We start from the raw sequence: 20,752 nt of genomic DNA, 5'->3' as shown, positions 1-20,752 counted from the left end.
CTTTCCCTTCAAGAACCATCAGAACTGGGTCAAGATGGTAGATGATACTTATGTCCCTGTCCCAAAACCCATGTATTTCTTAAGAGGAAATACATGGAGCACAATGACCAGCATCGTTGGATGAGTAAAACATGCCAGCCAGGCGCAGTGGCTCACACCTGTAATCCTAGCACTCTGGGAGGCCGAGGCAGGCGGATCACCCGAGGTCAGGAGTTCAAGACCAGCCTAGCCAACATGGTGAAACCCCATCTCTACTAAAAATACAAAATTAGCTGGATGTGGTGGCACATGCCTGTAATCCCAGCTACTCGGGAGGCTGAGTCAGAAGAATCACTTGAACCTGGGAGGCAGAGGTTGCAGGGAGCTGAGATGGCACCATTTGCACTCCAGCCTGGGCAACAGAGTGAGACTCTGCCTCAAAAAAAAAAAAAGTAAAACATGCCAAGGCTGGACTTTGGAATTTCAGCAAAACACCTTGTGTGGGCCAGGTACGGTGGCTCACACCTGTAATCCCAGCATTTTGGGAGGCCAGGGTGGGTTAATCACAAGGTCAGGAGTTTGAGACCAGCCTGTAAAACATTGTGAAAACCCATCTCTACTAAAAGTACAAAAAATTAGCTGGGCATAGTGGCGGGCACCTGTAATCCCAGCTACTTGGGAGACTGAGGCAGGAGATTTGCTTGACCCGGGAGGTGGAGATTGCAGTGAGCCGAGATCGCGCCACTGCACTCCAGCCTGGGCAACAGAGTGAAACTCCATCTCAAAAAATAAATAAAATAAAATACAGCCTGTATGAATGGTTCCTGCCTGTACCAGCCAGAGGTGTGCCAACTACAAGTGGGACTGTGTGCATCTCTCACTTGTAGAGTGAGAAAACAAGCAGTGCCAAAGCAGCAAGTCTTACTGTATCCACATATAGAGAGAGAGAGAGCAAGAGGGAGATGGAGGCTTGCTCTGTTGCCCAGGCTGGAGTGCAGTGGTGTGATCTTGGCCCAGTGCAATCTCTGCCTCTCAGGTTCAAGCAATTATTCTGCTTCAGCCTCCCAAGTAGCTGGGACTATAGGCATGTACCACCATGGCCACCTAATTTTTGTATTTTTAGGAGAGATGGGGTTTCACCATATTGGCCAGGCTGGTCTTGAACTCCTGGCCTCAAGTGACCTGCTCACCTCAGCCTCCCAAAGTGCTGGGATTATAGGTGTGAGTCACTGTACCTGGCATGTGTCCACGTATGTTTTATTTCCTGCTCGCAGCTACATACAGCTAAATAGCCTCATGTCAGAACTGGCTTTTCAACCCCTCCCAAGTTCTTATGAGCTGAGGATGTACACGTTCAATGAATTGCTTCCCTTTGGCTACTCCCTTCCAAGGTGAGACCTGACATTCATCGTTTCTCCATGATTCTCTTAGGAGCTGCCATAAAGTCTGTGAAAACCCCAGAAAAGAAGAGTGTAGAGAACCAAGTCCTGGACAGCTTGGTCCCACTACTTCTATATTCTCAGGATGAAAACGATGCCATAGCTGAGGTAATGCCTATTGTCAGTGTTTTTCATCCCCCAATAACTTCAAATCCAGAGCCAACTCTGCAAAGAAAAGAAGCATTCATATATTCATATATATATGTATGTATTTTTTTTGAGACAGGGTCTCTGTCGCCCAGGCTGGAATGCAGTGATGTGACCTCAGCTCACTGCAACCTCCACCTCCTGGGTTCAAGCAATTCTGCCTCAGCTTCCTGAGTAGCTGGGATTATAGCCACCCACCACCATGCCTGGCTAATTTTTGTATTATTAGTAGAGATAGGGTTTTGCCATGTTGGCCAGGCTGGTCTCGAACTCCTGACCTCAAGTGATCCACCTGCCGCGGCCTCCCAACGTGCTGGGATTACAAGCGTGAATCACCGTGCCTGGCCTGACATTTCAATTTTTCGTGATTACACTGCTGCAATTATTTTACATATTTCCTTGTGCATGCATATGAGACTTTCTTGAGGGCATAAACCCTGAAGTAAAATATCTAGGTATCTTTAATTTGTTAGATATTTATAAATCACTAAACATAGTGGCTAAACTAATTTATATGCCCATCATTCACCAAAGGAATTCTTACAGCCCAAACATCTAGTGGACCTGAAATAAAATACTGACTTGGAGACTTATCAGAGGTGTTGTATGGCGTATGGGTGGCATTCTGAGAACAATGAACTAGAAAAGAGGCCCACTTGGTAAATATTGCTGGAGAATGTGGATCAGGAAGAGATGAATGCTCTAGAGTTCCTTCCTTCCAACCCAGAGATGCCACAGGACAGAAGTCAGGAGCTGCACTTCCTTTGTAGAGTGACAGAGAAATAGCATAGGAACAGTAAGTGGAGGTGGGAGCTCCATCTCTAGGGCACAGAGTAGTGGGAATTCCTGCCCAAACCTTTGGTCTAGGGATTGCACCTGCAAGCTGTTGCTTTTGCCCAGCACCAGTGGTTTCTACATCCTCCCCAGAACCCTAAGGTTTTTGTGGATTCCACTTAAGGACTATTTGGGGAAGTTGGAGGAGGAGAAGGAGGGCAGGATTCCAGTTCCTTTCCACTCTTCTGCTCTCTTTATCAGCTTTTCATATTGTACTTCAGTACTAGTTTTATTGAAAAAAGATTACCTCTGTTTAAAAATATTTGAGGCCAGGCACGGTGGCTCACTCCTGTAATCCCAACACTTTGGGAGGCCAGGGTGGGCAGATCACCTGAAGTCAGGAAAGTCCAGTGTGGCCAACATGGCAAAACCCTGTCTCTACTAAAAATATAAAAATTAGCTGGGCATGGTGGTGCGTGCCTGTAATCCCAGCTACTTGGGAGGCTGAGGCAAGAGAATCGCTTGAACCTGGGAGGTGGAGAAGGTTGCAGTGAGGGGAGATGGCGCCACTGCTGATCTATGATCATCTTTTTCACAGGAGAGCAGGCGAGTCCTAACTATATGTGCCAAGTTCCTGAAGTGGAAGCTGCCCAAAGAAGTGTACTCCAAAGATCCCTGGCACGTCAGACCTATTGAAACAGAAACAATCTGCAGATTCTTTGTATGTGAGCAATAATGGCTTTGTAACCCTTTTTTTTTTTTTTTTTTTTGAGACAAATCTTACTCTGTCACCAGCCTGGAGTGCAGTGGCTTGATCTCAGCTCATTGCAACCTCTGCCTCTCAGGTTCAAGCCATTCTTGTGTCTTAGCCTCATGAGTAGCTGGGACCACAGGCGTGCTCCACCACACCCAGCTAATTTTTGTATTTTTAGTAGAGACAGGGTTTCACCATATTGGCCAGGATAGTCTCAATCTCTTGACCTTGTGATCCTCCCGCCTCAGCCTCCCAAAGCACTGGGATCACAGGGGTGAGCCGCCGCACCCAGCGTGTTTACTCTTTAACATGCTAAGAGACCTGTTTTCTTCCGACATACTGCTTAGTGACAGAACATGGCATACAAGAAACATTTCCCATTTATTTTCACAACAGCAGTTGATATCTATGACCTCTTTTTTTATTGTGGATCCATTTTTCTATAGTTCCCTCCCAACTGAGTCGCAAATTTACTTTTGATTGTCACCTGTACTCATGAAAGACTGGTGGACACTTGGGAGCCCTACTAACATGGGTCAGAGGCTACAAAATCACATTGCTGCTGAAAAAGTTACTTATGGACTGAATTTCAGTGGAGTTATATATTGCTTTTATAACTATCTTGAATCCTTTCCTTGTATAGAACAGATTGTTTTACTCTCCATCGGAGCATGTTCAGGGAGTCCCAAGCAAGGGCTGCCATGCTATGTGGCCATGCAGCATGATGGCAGCATGCCACTGGCTCTGCCAGGACACAGATGGTGTCATTTCTCTTAATGAACTCCACAGAAGCTACTGTGGCTGATCTCAGGGTCAGCTTCAGCCTGGACAGCTTCAGGAAGCCCATCCATAGTTTTCTAGAAGCTGACCCTAGAACCACCTAGTAGACCCTAGGAATGACTATTCCCAGAAGTCTTCCATATGTGTAGCTTCTTTAGGACTCACAGAAGGGGCCAGGCATGGTGGCTCACTCCTGTTATCCCAGCACTTTGGGAGGCCAAGGCGAGCGGATCATGAGGTCAGGAGATCGAGACCATCCTGGCTAACATGGTGAAATCCCATCTCTACTAAAAACAAACAAAAAAATTAGCCAGGCATAGTGGTACACGCCTGTAGTCCCAGCTACTCGGGAGGCTGAGGCAGGAGAATCGCTTGAACCTGGGAGGCAGAGGTTGCAATGAGCCAAGATTGCACTATTGTACTCCAGCCTAGGTGACAGAGTGAGACTTCGTCTCAAAAAAAAAGGACCCACAGGACCCACAGAAGGTTCCTCTGATCAGACTTGCAGTGCCGTTATGTCAAGCTTTCCATTAGGGATTATATGTCTGATCTTCACCCAAACCTATAGCTGATGCACTGATGACAGTATTTATGGAAGGAAATTTGGTGCTGTTAATGGATAAAACTAATGGTTGTCCATGTTAATTAAGCCATAAGATCTATCAAAACAAATTCCTGTTTTCCCTCTCCTATTCTTTTTTACTTTTTTTTTTTTTTTTTTTTGAGACAGAGTCTCAATCAGTTGCCCAGGCTGGAGTGCACTAGTGCAATCTTGGACTGCAACCTCCGTCTCCTGGGTTCAAGCAATTCTCCTGCCTCAGCCTCCTGAGTAGCTGGGATTACAGGCTCACACCACCACACTTGGCTAAGTTTTGTATTTTTTAGTAGAGTTGGGGTTTTGCCATGTTGCCTACAGTGGTCTTGAACTCCTGACCTCAGGTGATCCACCCAGCTTGACCTCCCGAATTGCTGGGATTACAGGCTTGAGCCACCACGCCTGGCCTCTCCCTCCTATTCTTCAGGTGCCTGTCCCTATACAAGATCCACTCAGAGGTACATTCATTCACCGAAAAGTCGTGACAGGCCACAGAGAACCCAAGGATTAAAACTTCCTGAGGAGAGCCTGCAAGCTAGCAAGAGAGATAAAACCTTGATGGAAAAGAATACGTGCCAGAGACAAGTACCTGAAAAATGCTCAAAGCAGGGTTAGGTCAGGCAGGCAAGCAGTCAGGGACGAGCTCATAGGGAGGCAGAACTGAAGATGGAGCTTAAAGAACAAAGACTTAGATACAGAGAAGCCAGGATGGCTTTAAAAGCAATACAGGCACAATACGTGGCATGAGTGGGTGCCAGCAAGGGGATAGCCACAGGATTTATAATAACTTGGTCTGGGGGCTTGTTGTTCTGGTATAAAACTCATTCAGTAACTGTAGTTATTTCAAACACTACTGTGGGGTCTATCTGATAGAGTCTTTGACCCCAGAAACTATGGTAAGGCTGATCAAAATAGTGCTGCTGCTTTATTGCTTTCTACTTACTTTTATTCCCACTTAGGAAAAAAAGTGCAAGGGGAAAATTAACATCCTAGATCAAACACTGACATACACCAAGAATGCTAAACTTCCCATCAGAAGATCAGCAGTCTTGTTCGTAGGTAAAAAGAAAGTCCTTTTATTCATACAGTCACTTTTGTCCTGTACTTTCCCAAATTGTGTTGTCAAGCATCCCCTTTGTTTTCTTTTCTTTTTTTCTTTTCTTTTTTTTTTTTTTTTTTTTTATTGCATTTTAGGTTTTGGGGTACATGTGAAAAACATGCAAGGTTGTTGCTTAGGTGCATACGTGGCAGTGTGATTTGCTGCCTTCCTCCCCTTCACCCATATCTGGCATTTCTCCCCATGCTATCCCTCCCCAATTCCCCACCCCCCCGCTGTCCCCCCCTCTCCCCCGCAACAGACCCCCGTGTATAGTACTCCCCTCCCTGTGTCCATGTGTTCTCCTTGTTCAACACCCGCCTATGAGTGAGAACATGTGGTGTTTGATTTTGTGTTCTTGTGTCAGTTTGCTGAGAATGATGGTTTCCAGGTTCATCCATGTCCCTACAAAGGACGCGAACTCCTCGTTTTTAATGGCTGCATAATATTCCATGGTGTATATGTGCCACATTTTTCCTGTCCAGTCTATCATCGATGGGCATTTGGGTTGGTTCCAGGTCTTTGCTTCTTTTCTTTTTTTTCTTTTCTTCTCTTTTTTTTTTTTGAGACAGCGTTTTGCTCTCATTACCCAGGCTGGAGTGCAATTGCACGATCTTGGCTCACTGCCACCTCCATCTCCCAGGTTCAAGTGATTCTCCTGCCTCAGCCTCCCAAGTAGCTGGGATTACAGGCACTTGCCACTACACCCGGCTAATTTTTGTATTTTTAGTAGAGATGAGGTTTCACCATGTTGGCCAGGCTAGTCTTGAACTTCTGACCTCCGGTGCTCCTGCTGCCTCAGCCTCCCAAAGTGCTGGGATTAACAAGCGTGAGCCACCATGACCAGTTAGTATTCTCATTTTCATGTAAGTACAATGTGGGGGTTTTGTGTGTTGGGGGGGTATTTGAGACAAGGTCACACTATGTCATCTAAGTTGAAGCACAGTGACACAATCATGGCTGGCTGAAGCCTCAACATCCTGGGCTCAAGGGATCCTTCTACCTCCCTCAGCCTCTTCAGTAGCTGGAACTATAGGTATGTGCCACCATGCCCAGCTAATTTTTTTTTTTTTAAGAGACAAGGTCTTGCTACATTGTCCAGGCTGGTCTTAAACTGGGCTCAAGCAGCCTTCCTGCCTCAGCCTCCCAAAGTGCCGGGATTACAGGCATTAGTCACCGTGCCCTGCTGTGAGTCACTGCACCCAGCCAAGAAGCCCCATTCTTTATGAAGATGACCTTGAAAACACTTATAGGAAAAAGGGGCTCTGCTGCCTATAGGTAACTACCAGGCACCTGGAAGCCCGGGTTTTGGAATCTGCCTAATTATCAGAAGGCATATTCTGCCAGCTGCTTAGATGTCTTAATGATAAAGAATATTAGATACTCATTTCTAAGAGCAAAAGCCAGATCACAGACTCACTGACTTTATCCTGCATTTAGGGCTCTTATCGAAGTACATGGATCACAATGAGCTCAGGATGATGGGTACTGACTGGATAGAGAATGGTAAGTAATAACAGTCCTTGAATTTGGAGTGTACACATATTTTGGAAGGTATCTGAAGTAGCCACTGTGGGAAGGCCTTATAGCACAGGTGAGACTCAGCTCTAGAAAACCTGGCTTTTATGGCAGGAAAGCTGTTGGTAATTTCAGCTGGATGACAGTCCCATCCCAGTCCAGTTTCCCCTTTAGGAAAGGACATGACCCTATTTGTCTGAAAACTAGCTTTGATAAATCTTGGGGACAGTTCCTGAGCCTTGTCTGTCAGCAGATAAGACTTAACCTAGAAGTACTATCCTAGTAAATTATCATGATACCTCACAAGTACCACAGAGATGACTCCAGCACTATTTTCTATAAGCGGTTGTCCTGTAACCCAGGTAGGACTTGGCAAGATGTTTTATAGTCATATTCTTCTTTAATTTTTTTCTGTAATGTTTTTCTTTGAAATTTCCTATTCTGAGAAACAGGCATTCTGTTTTTTGGTTTTATTTTTTAAACGGCATCTTGCTCTGTCACCCAGGCTGGAGTGCAGTGGCCTGATAACAGCTCACTGCAACCTCCACCTCCCAGGTTCAAGCAATTCTCCTGCCTCAGCCTCCCGAGTAGCTGGGATTATAGGCATGCACCACCATGCCTGGCTAATTTTTATATTTTTGGTAGAGACAGGTTTCACCATGTTGGCCAGGCTGGTCTCAAACCCCTGATCTCAAGTGATTCACCTGCCTTGGCCTCCCAAAGTGCTGGGATTACAGGCATGAGCCACCACGCCCAACTGAAACATGCATTCTTTATTACCACTAAGCAGTAGTCCTCCCATTAGAAAATGCCATATAATACTGTCTTACAATGCAAAATTATTACTTGCAGAATGCAATCAAAATCCTGAGCAAATTCATTACTTATAAAATAAAAATATAACTGGTGAAACAGCTAGGAGCTAAAGCTTATTTAAGAAAGATCATGCCACTTTTCTCTAAGGTCTCTCACAGATATCAGAAGCAAAAAGAAAGGAGGCTGGGTGCAATGGCTCACACCTGTAATTCTGGCACTTTAGGAGGCCCAGGTGGGAGGATTACTTGAGCCCAGGAGTTCAAGACCAGCCTGGGCAACATAGTGAGACCTTGTCTTTACATTTTTTTTTTTTTTTGAGATGGAGTCTCGCTCTGTTGTCCAGGCTGGAGTGCAGTGGTGTGATCTCAGCTCACTGCAGCCTCTGCCTCCTGGGTTCAAGTGATTCTCATGCTTCAGTCTCCCAAGTAGCTGGGATTATAGGTGCCCGCCACCATGCCTGGCTAATTTTTGTATTTTTACTAGAGACAGGCTTCACCATGTTGTCCAGGCTGGTCCCGAACTCCTTACCTTAGGTGATCTGCCCGCCTCAGCCTCCCAAAGTGCCTGGATTATAGGCATGAGCCACTGCACCTGGCTTCTATAAAATTTTTTTTTAAAAGTAGTCAACATAGTGGTGTGCACCTGCAGTTCCAGCTACTCAGAAGGCTGAGGGAGGAGAATCACCTGAACCTGGGAGATGGAGTTTGCAGCAAGCCAAGATCATGCCATTGCACTCCAGCCTGGGGACAGACTGAGACTCCATCTCCATAAATAAATAAAAATAATTTTTTTGTAGAACATGTAGACAGACCTCAATGCAAGAAGTGAAAGAAACTATAAACTAGTGAAGCGTTACATTTTGGAAGCAAACAAGATTAATTTAAAGGCAAAACACTGCTTAATAAATAAAGCTCCAAACTATGAAGGTCTTAAGCATTTTTCAGACCTTGGAGAATTATACATAAAAAAGAGAACCTGGCCCAGGGCAGTGGCTCACACCTGTAATCTCAGCACTTTGGGAGGCCAAGGTGGGTAGATTTCTTGAGACCAGGAGTTTAAGACCAGCCTGGCCAACATGGCGAAACCCTGTCTCTACTAAAAATATGAAAATTAGCCAGGCATGGTGGCGGGCACCTGTAATCCCAGCTACTCAGGAGGTTTAGACACAAGAACCACTCGAACCTGTGAGGCGTTGGTTGCAGTGAGCCAAGAATGCACCACTGCACTCTAGCCTAAGCAACAGAGTGAGGTCTCAAAAACATTAATTAATTAAAATAAAAATAAAAAAGAGAACATTTTCTAAGTATGATACCAAAGACATATCCATAAAACAAAAGAATGGTAGATTTCTCTACATAAAAATTTTGGAAATCAACTTTGAAAAAGAGAGAAATAGTTAAAAGTGAAATACAAACAATAATATGGAGGGAAGTATTTGCAACATGATAAAGGGTTAATATCCTTAAAACAAGTTAGAAATTCTCAAAAGAAAAGTGGCAAACAGTATGAATAAGCAGTTCATAGAATAACTACAAGTGGCCAATAAATAGATGAAAGATATTTGATATCACTAGTAATCAGAATTTTGCAAAATAAATCATGATGAGATGCCAGTATGCATTTTCCTGTCAAAATGGCAAAGATTACCAATTATTAAACTCTGGGCCAGGTACAGTGTAATCCCAGCACTGTGGGAGCCCCAGGTGGGTGGATAACCTGAAATCAGGAGTTTGAGACCAGTTTGGCCAACATGGTGAAACTCCGTCTCTACTAAAAATACAAAAATTAGTCAGGTGTGGTGGTGCACACCTGTAATCCCAGCTACTTGGGAGGCTGAGGCAGGAGAATCGCTTGAACCCAGAAGGCAGAGGTTGCAGTGAGCCGAGATTGCACCACTGCACTCTAGCCTGGGCAACAGAGCAAGACTTCATTTCAAAAAAAAAAAAAAAAAAAATTCTCAACTTTGATGTGTTAAGGAAAAACTGACATTATACACTGTGCTTATATGAGCATAAATTTTTATTTACTTATTTATTTTTACTTTATTTTATTTATTGAGATGGAGTCTCTCTCTGCTTCGCCCAGGCTGGAGTGAAGTGACTCAATCTCAGCTCATTGCAGCCTCCGCTTTCTGGGTTCCGGTGATTCTCCTGTCTCAGCCTCCCAAGTAGCAGGGACTACAGGCATGTGCCACTACACCTGGCTAATTTTGTATTTTTAGAAGAGACGGGGTTTCACCATGTTGGCCAGGCTGGTCTCCAACTCCTGACTTCAGGTGATCCACCTGCCTAAGCCTCTTAAAGTGCTGGGATTACAGGCATGAGCCACCTCGCCCAGCCAATGAGCGTAAATTTTTAATAGGAAAGTTTGGCAGTATGTATCAAAATCCTTTAAAATAATACTTATTTTATCAGTTCTTTGGTTTTTTAGCTGTTTGTTTGTTTGAGACAAAGTCTCACTCTGTTGCCCAGGCTGGAGTACAGTGGCATGATCTCGGCTCACTGCAACCTCTGCCTCCCGGGTTCAAGCAATTCTCCTACCTCAGCCTCCTGAGTAGCTGGATTATTGGTGCACACCACCACACCTGACTAATTTTTGTACTTTTAGAAGAGACGGCGTTTCACCATGTTGGTCAGGCTGGTCTAGAACTCCTGACCTTGTGGTCCACCTGCCTCAGCCTCCCAAAGTGCTGGGATTACAGGCATGAGCCACCGTGCTTGGTCCGACTAATCAATTCCTATTTAGGAATTTAATCTATGAAAATAAGCAGAAATAGTTACAGCAATGTTCATTTTAGTGTTATTTAGAATAACAAAAGTGGGAAACACTAGATTGAAAACAATAGATAATTAAAGAAATTATAGCATATTCATATTGTAGAATTATATACAGGTTGAGTATCCCTAATCAAAAAAATCCAAAATCTGAAATGTTCTTAAACCTGAAACTTCTTGAGTGTTAACATGACATCACAGCGGGAAAATTCCACACCTGACCCCATAGAACAAAACACAGTCAAAGCCAGGTATGGTGGTTCACTCTTGTAATTCTAGCACTTTGGGAGGCCAAGGCGAGCAGGTCACCTGAGGTCAGGAGTTCAAGACCAGTGTCACCAACATGGTGAAGCCCTGTCTCTAGTAAAAATACAAAAATTAGCCAAGTTTCGTTGTGTGTACCTGTAGTCCCAGCTACTTAGGAGCCTGAGGCAGGAGAATTGCTTAAACCCGGGAGGCGGAGGTTGCAGTGAGCCAAGATCGCCTTATTGCACTCCAGCCTGGGCAACAGAGTGAGACTCTGTTCAAAAAAACAAACAGGCTGGGCGTGGTGGCTCACACCTGTAATCCCGGCACTTTGGGAGGCTGAGGCGGGCGGATCACAAGGTCAGGAGTTCAAGACCAGACTGGCCAACATGGTGAAACCCCATCTCTACTAAAAAAAAAATAACAAAAATTAGCTGGGCATGGTGTTTCGTGCCTGTAATCCCAGCTACTTGGGAGGCTGAGGTAGGAAAACTGCTTGAGCCGGGACCCAGGAGACAGAGGTTGCAGTGAGCCAAGATTGTGCCATTGCATTCCAGCCTGGGCTACAGAGTGAGACTCCATCTCAAAAAACAAACAAACCAAAAAACACACAGTCAAACCAAAATTATTTAAGATAGTTTCTAAAATTACCTTCAGGCCATATGTATAAGGTGTATATGAACGTAAATGAATTTTGTGTTTAGACTTCAGTCCCATCCCCAAGATATCTCATTACATATAGGCAAATCTTCCAAAATCCAAAACCGTCTGATTTCCAAAACACTTCTGGTACCAAACATTTTGGATAAGGGATCCTCAACCTGAATAGCCATGAAAAATATTATAGAATAATTTTTATTTTATTTATTTATTTTGAAACAAGATCTTGCTCTGTCACCCAGGCTGGAATGCAGCGGCACAATCTCAGTTCACTGCAACCTCCACCTCCCAGGCTGAAGGGATCCTCCTACCTCAGCCTCCCAAGTAGCTGGGACTATAGGCACAATCACCACACCTGCTAATGTTTTATTTTTTGATTTTTTTGTAGGGATAGGGTTTTGCCATGTTGCCCAAGCTGGTCTTGAACTCCTGGTGTCAAGTGATCCACCTGCCTAGGCTTCCCAAAGTGCTGCAACTATAGGCATGAGCTACTGTGCCCGGCCTAGAATAATTTTTAAATGACTCAGATAAATGATGATGTGGTATCATTAAATAAAACCAGCAATTACAATTCCTGGGTCATTTGGTTCCATCTGGACAAAAAATGAAAGTATACATATGTATGTAAGTATAAATGTGTAGAAAAAAGACCAGAAAGATATACATTCAAAATGACAGTAGATATCTCTAGATGGTAGGATTATGGGTGACTTTTTCTTCTTGTGCTTACACGTAGTATCTAAATTATCTACACAGTGAACATGTATTTCTTTTGCAATAAGAAAACATAAAAACTGCCAGGCACAGTGGCTCACGCCTGTAATCCCAGCACTTTGGGAGGCCGAGGTGGGTGGATCACTTGAGGTCGGGAGTTTGAGACCAGCCTGGCCAACATGGTGAAACCCCATCTCTACTAAAAATACAAAAAATAGCTGGGCGTGGTGGTGGGCACCTTTAATCCTAGCTACTGAGAAGACTGAAGCAGGGGAATCATTTGAACCTCGGAGGCACAGGTTGCAGTGAACCGAGACTGCATCACTGTACTTCCAGCCTGGGCAAGGAAGGAAGGAAGAGAGGGAGGAAGGGAGGGAGAAAAGGAGGGAGGGAAGGAAAACATAAAAAGTAATTTTTTTTAAAAATCAACGACGTAAGAGTTACATCTAGGACCAATACAGGAACTTAGATGTTAACATTAGACATAGCTTGGGAGGTCTAGATAATTTGACTTTAGAAAGACTACTTGGAATGTGATTACTGCAAAGGAGTGAAATGTTTGACAACTCAGAAACCAGTAGATTTTCTCAATCAAAATTGGAATCCATCCACTGATATATAAACTTTTAGACAGAGACTTAGAAAAACCTGGACCTGCATTCTAAGCTGCTACAGCATGTAAGCCTTTTGCTGTCTAGACCTGTGTTCATTTCCATAGATCTCAGGGGCTTTTACCTCCAACCTGCGTTTGCCTACCACTAGATCTGAGAGGCCCGCTGTGTGACCCTGAGCCCTCGCTGTGCATCATCGCCCACCACACTCTGTTTCTAGTCCGGATGGTGAGGGCCAAACCAAAACCTGAGCAGAGAGTGAGCTGGTTGTGGAAGCTCATGGGCAGGTCCCCTACCTAGAAACACAAGGCAAGTAATGTCAGGTAAAAACGAATCCTTTCAGAAACCACAGAAGCCACTGATGCGCTCCCCCACACCTTTTTTCAGACTTAAAACTGCCAGCATGAAGCCACGCTACCCATTTAATTACCTCCCACGTGTTTTTTGCTTTTAAAACCTTTAAGAAGCTGTAGGGAAGGGCACTTCTTAGTTTAAAATTGCAAATACAATTTAAAAATCTACAGGGTTTTTGCCTGGGCATGGTGCGTCAGACCTATAATCCTAGCACTTTGGGAGGTTGAGGAGGGCGGATCACTTGAGATCAGGAGTTCAAGACCAGCCTGGCCAACATGATGAAACCCCGTCTCTACTTAAAATACAAAAATTAGCCAGGCATGTGGCAGACACCAGTAATCCCAGCACTTGGGAGGCTGAGGCAGGAGAATCACTTGAATGCAGGAAGCAGAGGTTGCAGTGAGCCAAGGTTGCACCACTGCATTCCAGCCTGGGCAACGGAGAGAGATTATATCTCAAAAAAAAAAAAAAGTTCATGTCTTTTTTTTCTTAATTTAATTTCTTTTAGAGATAAGGTTTCCCTCTGTCACCCAGGTTAGAGTGCAGTGGTGTGATCATAACTTACTAACCTCCAAGTCTGGCCTCCTGCCCAGCCTACTAAGTAGCTGGAACTACAGGCACACACAACCAAACCTGCTAAATGGCCCTTCATGCTGTTGTCTCCATCTCAGAAAGCAAGACAACCCTGAACTTCTCGACATGGTTCTTTGTCAAATGGGAAAGACAAAACAGAAACAAGAGCTAACATAAGGTGATGACTTTAGGATTTGGCTACATCTACATCTTTTGCCTCCATTTAAATTATAAACTGGGTTTTATATTGTACACACTATCTCACCGAATATCAGCACAATTATTTGCTCTGTAAATAGAGATATATTTGGAATAGGCAAATTATGCAGTGGAAATATTATGAAGTTTGGAGTATATAGGCCTGGGATCAAATGCCAGCATTATAGCTGACTTTCTGGAAACATTAAAAAAATTAATTAATTTCTCAACTGCAGGTTCATGTAAAAAATGGAGATAGTGTTTCCTAACTAAAAGCTTGTTGGAATGCGTAAATGAAAGAACGTATGTAAGAGGTATTGCACAGATTGAGCACAGAGTGCATATTTATTGATTGTTAATTCCCCTTCCCCCGCCTTGTACTGGACTCACATCAGGGACTGAGAGCTAGAGATGAATAAGCTAATGTTTTTTGTTTGTTTGTTTGTTTTTTAGAGACGAGATCTTGCAATGTTGTGCAGGCAGGCTAGTCTTGAACTCATGGCCCCAAGTGATCCTCCTTTGGCAGCCTCCCAAAGTGCTGGGACTACAAGCATGTACCATCATGCCCAGTAGAATTCCAGTCTTGAGAAATAGGTCGAGGACAGTTTCAAGAGAGATTCTAAATAAATAATGTTGCAATGTTAGTGTTGTTGGCTCTTTTGTCAAGGACTTTGCTTAATTGCCAACAATCTTAAGAATAAAATAACATATTGTTTTTTGTTTTGAAACAGGGTCTCATTCACCCAGGCTGGATGCAGTGGCGTGATGATGGCTCACTGCAACCTCAGCCTCCTGTGCTCAAGTGATCCTCCCCCTGAGCCTCCCAAGTAGCTAGGACTACAGGTGTGCACCACCATGTCCAGCTAATTTTTTGTATTTTTGGTAGAGATGGGGTTTTGCCATGTCGTCCAGGATAATCTCAAACTCCTGAGTTTAAGTAATTCGCCCACCTTGGCCTCCCAAAATGCTGGGATTACAGACGTGAGCTACCGTGCCTGGCCAACAATCCATTCTTATAGTTTCATACTTAATGATGTGTTTTTATGAAATCCTTTATGGCCCTGTCTTCTTCCTTTTTCTTTCCCTTAAAAACTTCCACATGGCCAGGTGCGGTGGCTCATGCCTATAATTCCAGCACTCTGGGAGGCCGAGGCAGGCATATCATGATGTCAGGGGTTTGAGACCAGCCTGGCCAACATAGTGAAACCCTGTCTCTACTAAAAGAAGTACAAATAGCCAGTCATGGTGGCATGTGCCTGTAGTCCCAGCTACTCAGGAGGCTGAGGCAGGAGAATCGCTGGAACCTGGGAGGAGAGGTTGCAGTGAACCGAGATCGCACCACTGCACTCCAGTCTGGGCAACAGAGCGAGACTCTATCTTAAAAAACAAAAAACAGGCCAGGCATGGTGGCTCACACCTGTAATCCTAGCACTTTGGTAGGCCAAGATGGGCAGATCACAAGGTCAGGAGTTCAAGACCAGCCTGACCGACATGGTGAAACACCATCTCTACTAAAAATGCAAAAAATTAGCTGGGCGTGGTGGTGCATGCCTGTAATCCCAGCTACTCAGGAGGCAGAGGGAGGAGAACTTCTTGAACCCGGAAGGCAGAGGTTGCAGTGAGCCAAGATTGTGCCACTGCACGCCAGCCTGGGCAACAGAGCAAGACTCAGTCTTAAACAAAACCTCCAAGCAAGAAAAAAAAAATCTCTGAATTGGTGTAATGCTAAATCTGTCTCAATATATTCAAGTTTTCCATTCCTTACTTCTCCCCTTTTTTCCATTTTCTTGATTCCCTCTCCTACAACTGATGTCAGATCCTCAAATGGCTCTAGGATAAGAACTATTATTTGTTGAGTACCCACTGTCTGCTTTAAGCATAAATGGATAAAAATTTCTTACAAGCAGAAATTTTCTGAGAAAAGAGATTAGTTTGTGCTGGGTGACCACTTTAATAAGTTGCATGTGGAATTGTGGGAGGACCCCAAGAGGCACACTGGACTAATTAGAAATAGTCACCATCAATCTGATTCTCAGGCTCTTGTTTGGTTGAAGAATATACACAGAGAACCAGAGCTGAGCTATCTAGGGCAGTGGAGGGACATCTTGGAGGTAATATGGGAAAAAAGAAAGGAAATGGGACAACTGGCAGGTGAAGAATGGAAATGTCTAATGGTTAACTGCATTAAGGGTTTTTGTTTGTTTGTTTGTTTGTTTTTGAGACTGAGTCTTGCTCTGTTGCCCAGGCTGGAGTGCAGTGGTGAGATCTTGGCTCACTGCAACCTCTGCCTTCCCGGTTCAAGCGACTGTCCTCTTGCCTCAGCTTCTGGGACTACAGGAGGACATCACCACGCCCAGCTAAGTTTTGTATTTTTAGTTGAGATGGGGTTTTGCCATGTTGACCAGGCTGGCCTTGAACTCCTGGCCTCAAGTGATCTGCCCACCTCAGCCTCCCAAAGTGCTGGGATTACAGGTGTGAGCCATGATGCCCGCCCCCATTTCCCCAATTCTTTGATATCTGGTTCAAGTATTCTTAGCTATTATCTTTTAGCTAGTGATTTGGATGAAATGTTTCACTTTTTTTAAACATTGGGGTTACCACTAAATAAAAAATTGAGTTTGTATTTTTCCAAATTAAAGGGGAGAAAAGCAGCCACAAGGAATCACAAGTACGACTAGCGTAGGATGAGAAAGGGGAGAGGAGCAAATGAAGGCAGAGTTAGACGGGGGACCACCAGACCCTTAGTGCCTTATAGGCTATGACAAGGAGCTTGGCTTAACCCTGAAAGAAATGGGGAGTCGCTGCAACATTTTCAAACTTTTGGATTTTTTGACAATTGAATAGCTTCTGATTGGTTGCCTTCTGCAACCAATCAGAGGCTAGGGTGAAGTTACAAAGTTATACTTCTATGCAAATGAAGACTCTACTTCAATGAGTCTGATTGGTTGTGGACAGCCACTATTCAGAGACTGGAGTTAAGTTACAAAGTTGCAAACGAAGACGGGCAAGCAAATCAGTGTGATTTGTTGCGGACAGTTTCCCATCTGCCATGCAGAAAAGGTCCAACGAAATAGCCTCTGGTCATTTTGTTACTTAGGCATGGAAAGTTGGGGTTTTCCTTTCAATTTTGTTCTAGAAAGTCACGTGAACCAGCCATAGGTTCCCTGCTTCCAGACCCTATTCTTCTGCCTCATTACTGCAGTCCTCTCTGCCCGCCTCGTGTGACTAACACGAGATCAGGATCCGTCCCCTAATAACCCTCACCAGTCCTTCCCCTCGGTCATTTAGTGAACCGCTCACTGGGCACTGGGACGTTGGGGAGAGTTCCAAGAGCCCCTCTTAGTCCAGGGGCTACTTTTTTTCCAAAAAGGAGCCTGAGGCAGGAGAAACAGTGACAAACCCAGGGCCCATGGATAGAGGAGGCATATCACTATGCTGCACGGGGCCACCTCGCAGTAGGCATACCAGCCCTGCCCAAATCCAAGAGCCTAACCAGGGAGACAGGCAGGCCGCGGGCTTCATCTGCCAGGAGATGGACTACACCTCCCAGCAGGCTCCGCGCGCAGGCTGCGGATCCCTCCGCTCTTTTTTTACCCCGCCGGCTGCGCCCCCTGCGATCCGCCAAAGGCCAAGGCCAGGTCATTCAGGATCTGTGATCCGTCTTCTTATCACATTTCCGGAGAGGGAAGGCTAGGAGCTCCGGAGGAAAAACGGACTTTTTTTGAGGAGAAAAGCGGAGGCAGACGGTGGAAGACGAAGCGCTCGGCAGCTGCCGATTTTCGCGCGCTTTGGCGCAGGTGGTTGTGGGTAGCTCGTCCGAGAGAGAGAGAGAGAGAGAGAGAGAGAGAAAGAAGTCGGGGGTCGTGGCGCGCCGCCCGCGGGGACTGAAGGGATGTTCGAGGACGAGCCACACGCCGAGGGGGCGGCGGTGGTCGCCGCAGCCGGGGAGGCGCTACAGGCGCTGTGCCAGGAGCTGAATCTGGACGAAGGGAGCGCGGCCGAAGCCCTAGACGACTTCACCGCCATCCGAGGCAACTACAGCCTAGAGGTGAGCGGCGGCAGGTGGGAAAGCCGGACCCGACCGTCGCAAGGCCCCACCCCCGCCCCGCCCCTTCCCTGGCCTATGGGGTGGTGGGAGTTTCCCCACCGAGGAGGGTCGCTGCCCAGCCTGACGCCGAGGGGCGGGAAGGCTGGGTATAACTCAGCCAATCCACCCATCATTTTGAGGCGGGAAACTGAAGCCCCAAAAAAGGAACGGCCTAGGTCCCGCACCACTCGGACCTCAGGCTTCCTGACCACACTTCCCTCTACCCCGCCGAGCGCCACAAACGTCGTGGTGCTGCCCTTAAATAGGTAAGAACAAATATAATGGTAAAAGTGAAAATGAATTTGCACGCCAAGACACCACTGATGAGAGCTTTAAATGGACCCTCTCACTCAGTTCCGTCTGAACCCCTTCTGCGGTCCTCATTCCACGCAAGAGGAAGCCGACAGGTTCCTCTTAAGTTAACCGAACAGCTTAACCCCAGACAGGTTAAGCTACGGGCCCGGGGTCACACTTACTTATACATGGAGCCAGACCCAGAGTCTGAGCCATTTAACCTCCACCCTCTGCTTCACCAGGGTGGAGCTGCTGGTCGCTGTGCAGCAGTTTGATCAAAGCCAATGTGCACACGAAGCTGATCTCAGCCCCACATTTCCTCCTCCGTCAGAGCATCGTCCTGATGCTTCCTATCAGTGTCTGGCTCTGAAAAAAATAAATGTCAATTATAATTACTCGATTTTCCTCATTGTTCTTGCATTTTATCCTCACAACAGCCCTGTGAACATGGCATGCCAATGAATACTAGACCTACTTTCCGGGTGATAATAGCAAGGCCCAGAAGGTTGTTTTGCCCAGGGTTATTCTAATATAGAAACCCAGGCCGGGCGTGGTGGCTCAGGCCTGTAGCCCAGCACTTGGGGAGGCTGACGCGGGGCGGGGTGGGGGGCGGGCGTGGATCACTTGAGGGCAGGAGTTAGAGACCAACCTGGGCAACATGGTGAAACTGTGTCTCTACTAAAAGTACAAAAATTAGCTGGGCGTGGTGGCACCTGCCTGTAATCACAACTACTCGGGAGGCTTAGGCAGGAGAATCACTTGAACCCAGGAGGCAGAGGCTGCAGTGAACAAGAGACCACACCACTGCACTCCAGCCTGGGTGACAGAGCAAGACTCTGTCTCAAAAAAAGGAAAGAGGCCAGGCCCTTTGGCTCAGCCCTGTAACCCTAGCACTTTGGAAGGCCGAGGTGACAGGATTGCCTGAGCTCAGGAGTTCAAGACCAGCCTGGGCAACATGGTGAAATGCTGTCTCTACCGAAAAAAAATACAAAAAATTAGTGGGCGTGGCATCATGTGCCTGTAGTCCCAGCTACTTAGAAGGCTGAGACAGGAGAATTGCTTGAACTGGGGAGGCAGAGGTTGGAGTGAGCTGAGATCATGCCACTGCACTCCAGTCTGGGCAACAGAGTGAGACTTTGTCTCCAAAAAAAAAGAAAAAGAAAGAAACCCAGGCAAGCATAAGGCCAGTGTAGACAGAATTGTGATGGAGTGTATTCGTGTAGCACTCCAGTGGCCTCATGTTCAAAGGCTTTCATGTACGAAGAGGACTGTACTCATGCCCAGGGCGCACCGCTGACTCACCACCCAGCGAAATCATTGCTGGGTTCAAAGGCATAGAGTTGGAAATGTGTTGACTGTATGTGTGTCTGTATATGAAGGAAACGTACCTGAAAAAGACTCGTGTGTCTTCAGGACTGGATAGACTGGGTAAAGGACAATGGTCCGCATCTGTGTGTGGCATGACTGGAAAGCTGTGGAAAGAAAAAGAAAGTAGAGGAGATTAGAATGAATGGCCTCTCAGTTGAAAACAGATTGATTTTTGAAAGCCTGAGAAAGCATTTCTGACATCCTAGGTCTCATTTGGTCTCTCCTGCAGAAGGTCTGTCATTGAATAAGCATTTACTGTGTCAAACTACAGTCATGGCATGCACCTGTTTCAGATTCTTGACTGTGATAAGGTTGTTCCCAGTTTTGTGCTTTATCCATGCTATTCCCTCTGCCTGGAATCTTTCCTCTGACCCCCAACACCAAGAAAGGTTGAAGAGCTAAATATCTAAGTAGGCAGAGTTGAATACGACATCTTTAATGTTTGCTTTATTTATTTATTTTTTCTTTCTTTCTTTTATTTTTTTCCTTAGAAACAGGGTCTTGGCCAGGCACAGTGGCTCATGCCTATAATCCCAATAGTCATAATGAGTCAGAATCAAGTCAGGGGCCTAATCCCACAGAAAACTTTGGGAAGCCAAGGTGGGCAGAACACCTGAGGTCAGGGGTTCAAGATCAGCCTGGCCAACATGGTGAAAACCCCGTCTCTACTAAAAATATAAAATTAGCCAGGTGTAGTGACGTACACCTGTAATCCCAGCTACTTGGGAGGCCAAGGCAGGAGAATCAATTAAACCTGGGAGGTGGAGGTTGCAGCGAGCCCAGATCATGCCATTACATTCCACCCTTCACAACAAGAGTGAAACTCCATCTGAAAATGAAAAAAAAAAACAAAACACAAAAATAAAACAGGGTCTTGCTCTTTTGCCCAGGCCTGGAATGCAGTGGCACAATCATAGCTCACTGTAAACTCATACTCCTGGGCTCAAGTGATCTTCCTGCTTCAGCCTCCCTAGT

At 45.6% G+C, this 20,752-nt stretch overlaps 1 protein-coding gene across 1 annotated transcript in view; it reads left to right on the top strand.

Annotated features, from left to right (window-relative positions):
- The first annotated feature begins 17,920 nt into the window (after window positions 1-17,920).
- Window positions 17,921-20,752, top strand: part of RBL1 (RB transcriptional corepressor like 1) — an 83,092-nt gene continuing 80,260 nt past the window's right edge. The window contains exon 1 of the mRNA XM_012455055.2: window positions 17,921-18,076. Within this exon, the coding sequence (XP_012310478.1) occupies window positions 17,921-18,076 (156 nt within the window). The remainder of the gene's footprint in view (window positions 18,077-20,752) is intronic.

This window comes from Aotus nancymaae, unplaced genomic scaffold (assembly GCF_030222135.1).
Source record: "Aotus nancymaae isolate 86718 unplaced genomic scaffold, 86718_ANA_hifiasm-v0.15.2.pri h1tg000029l, whole genome shotgun sequence".
NCBI lineage: Eukaryota > Metazoa > Chordata > Mammalia > Primates > Aotidae > Aotus > Aotus nancymaae.
This window is presented reverse-complemented; position numbering and strand designations above follow the sequence as displayed.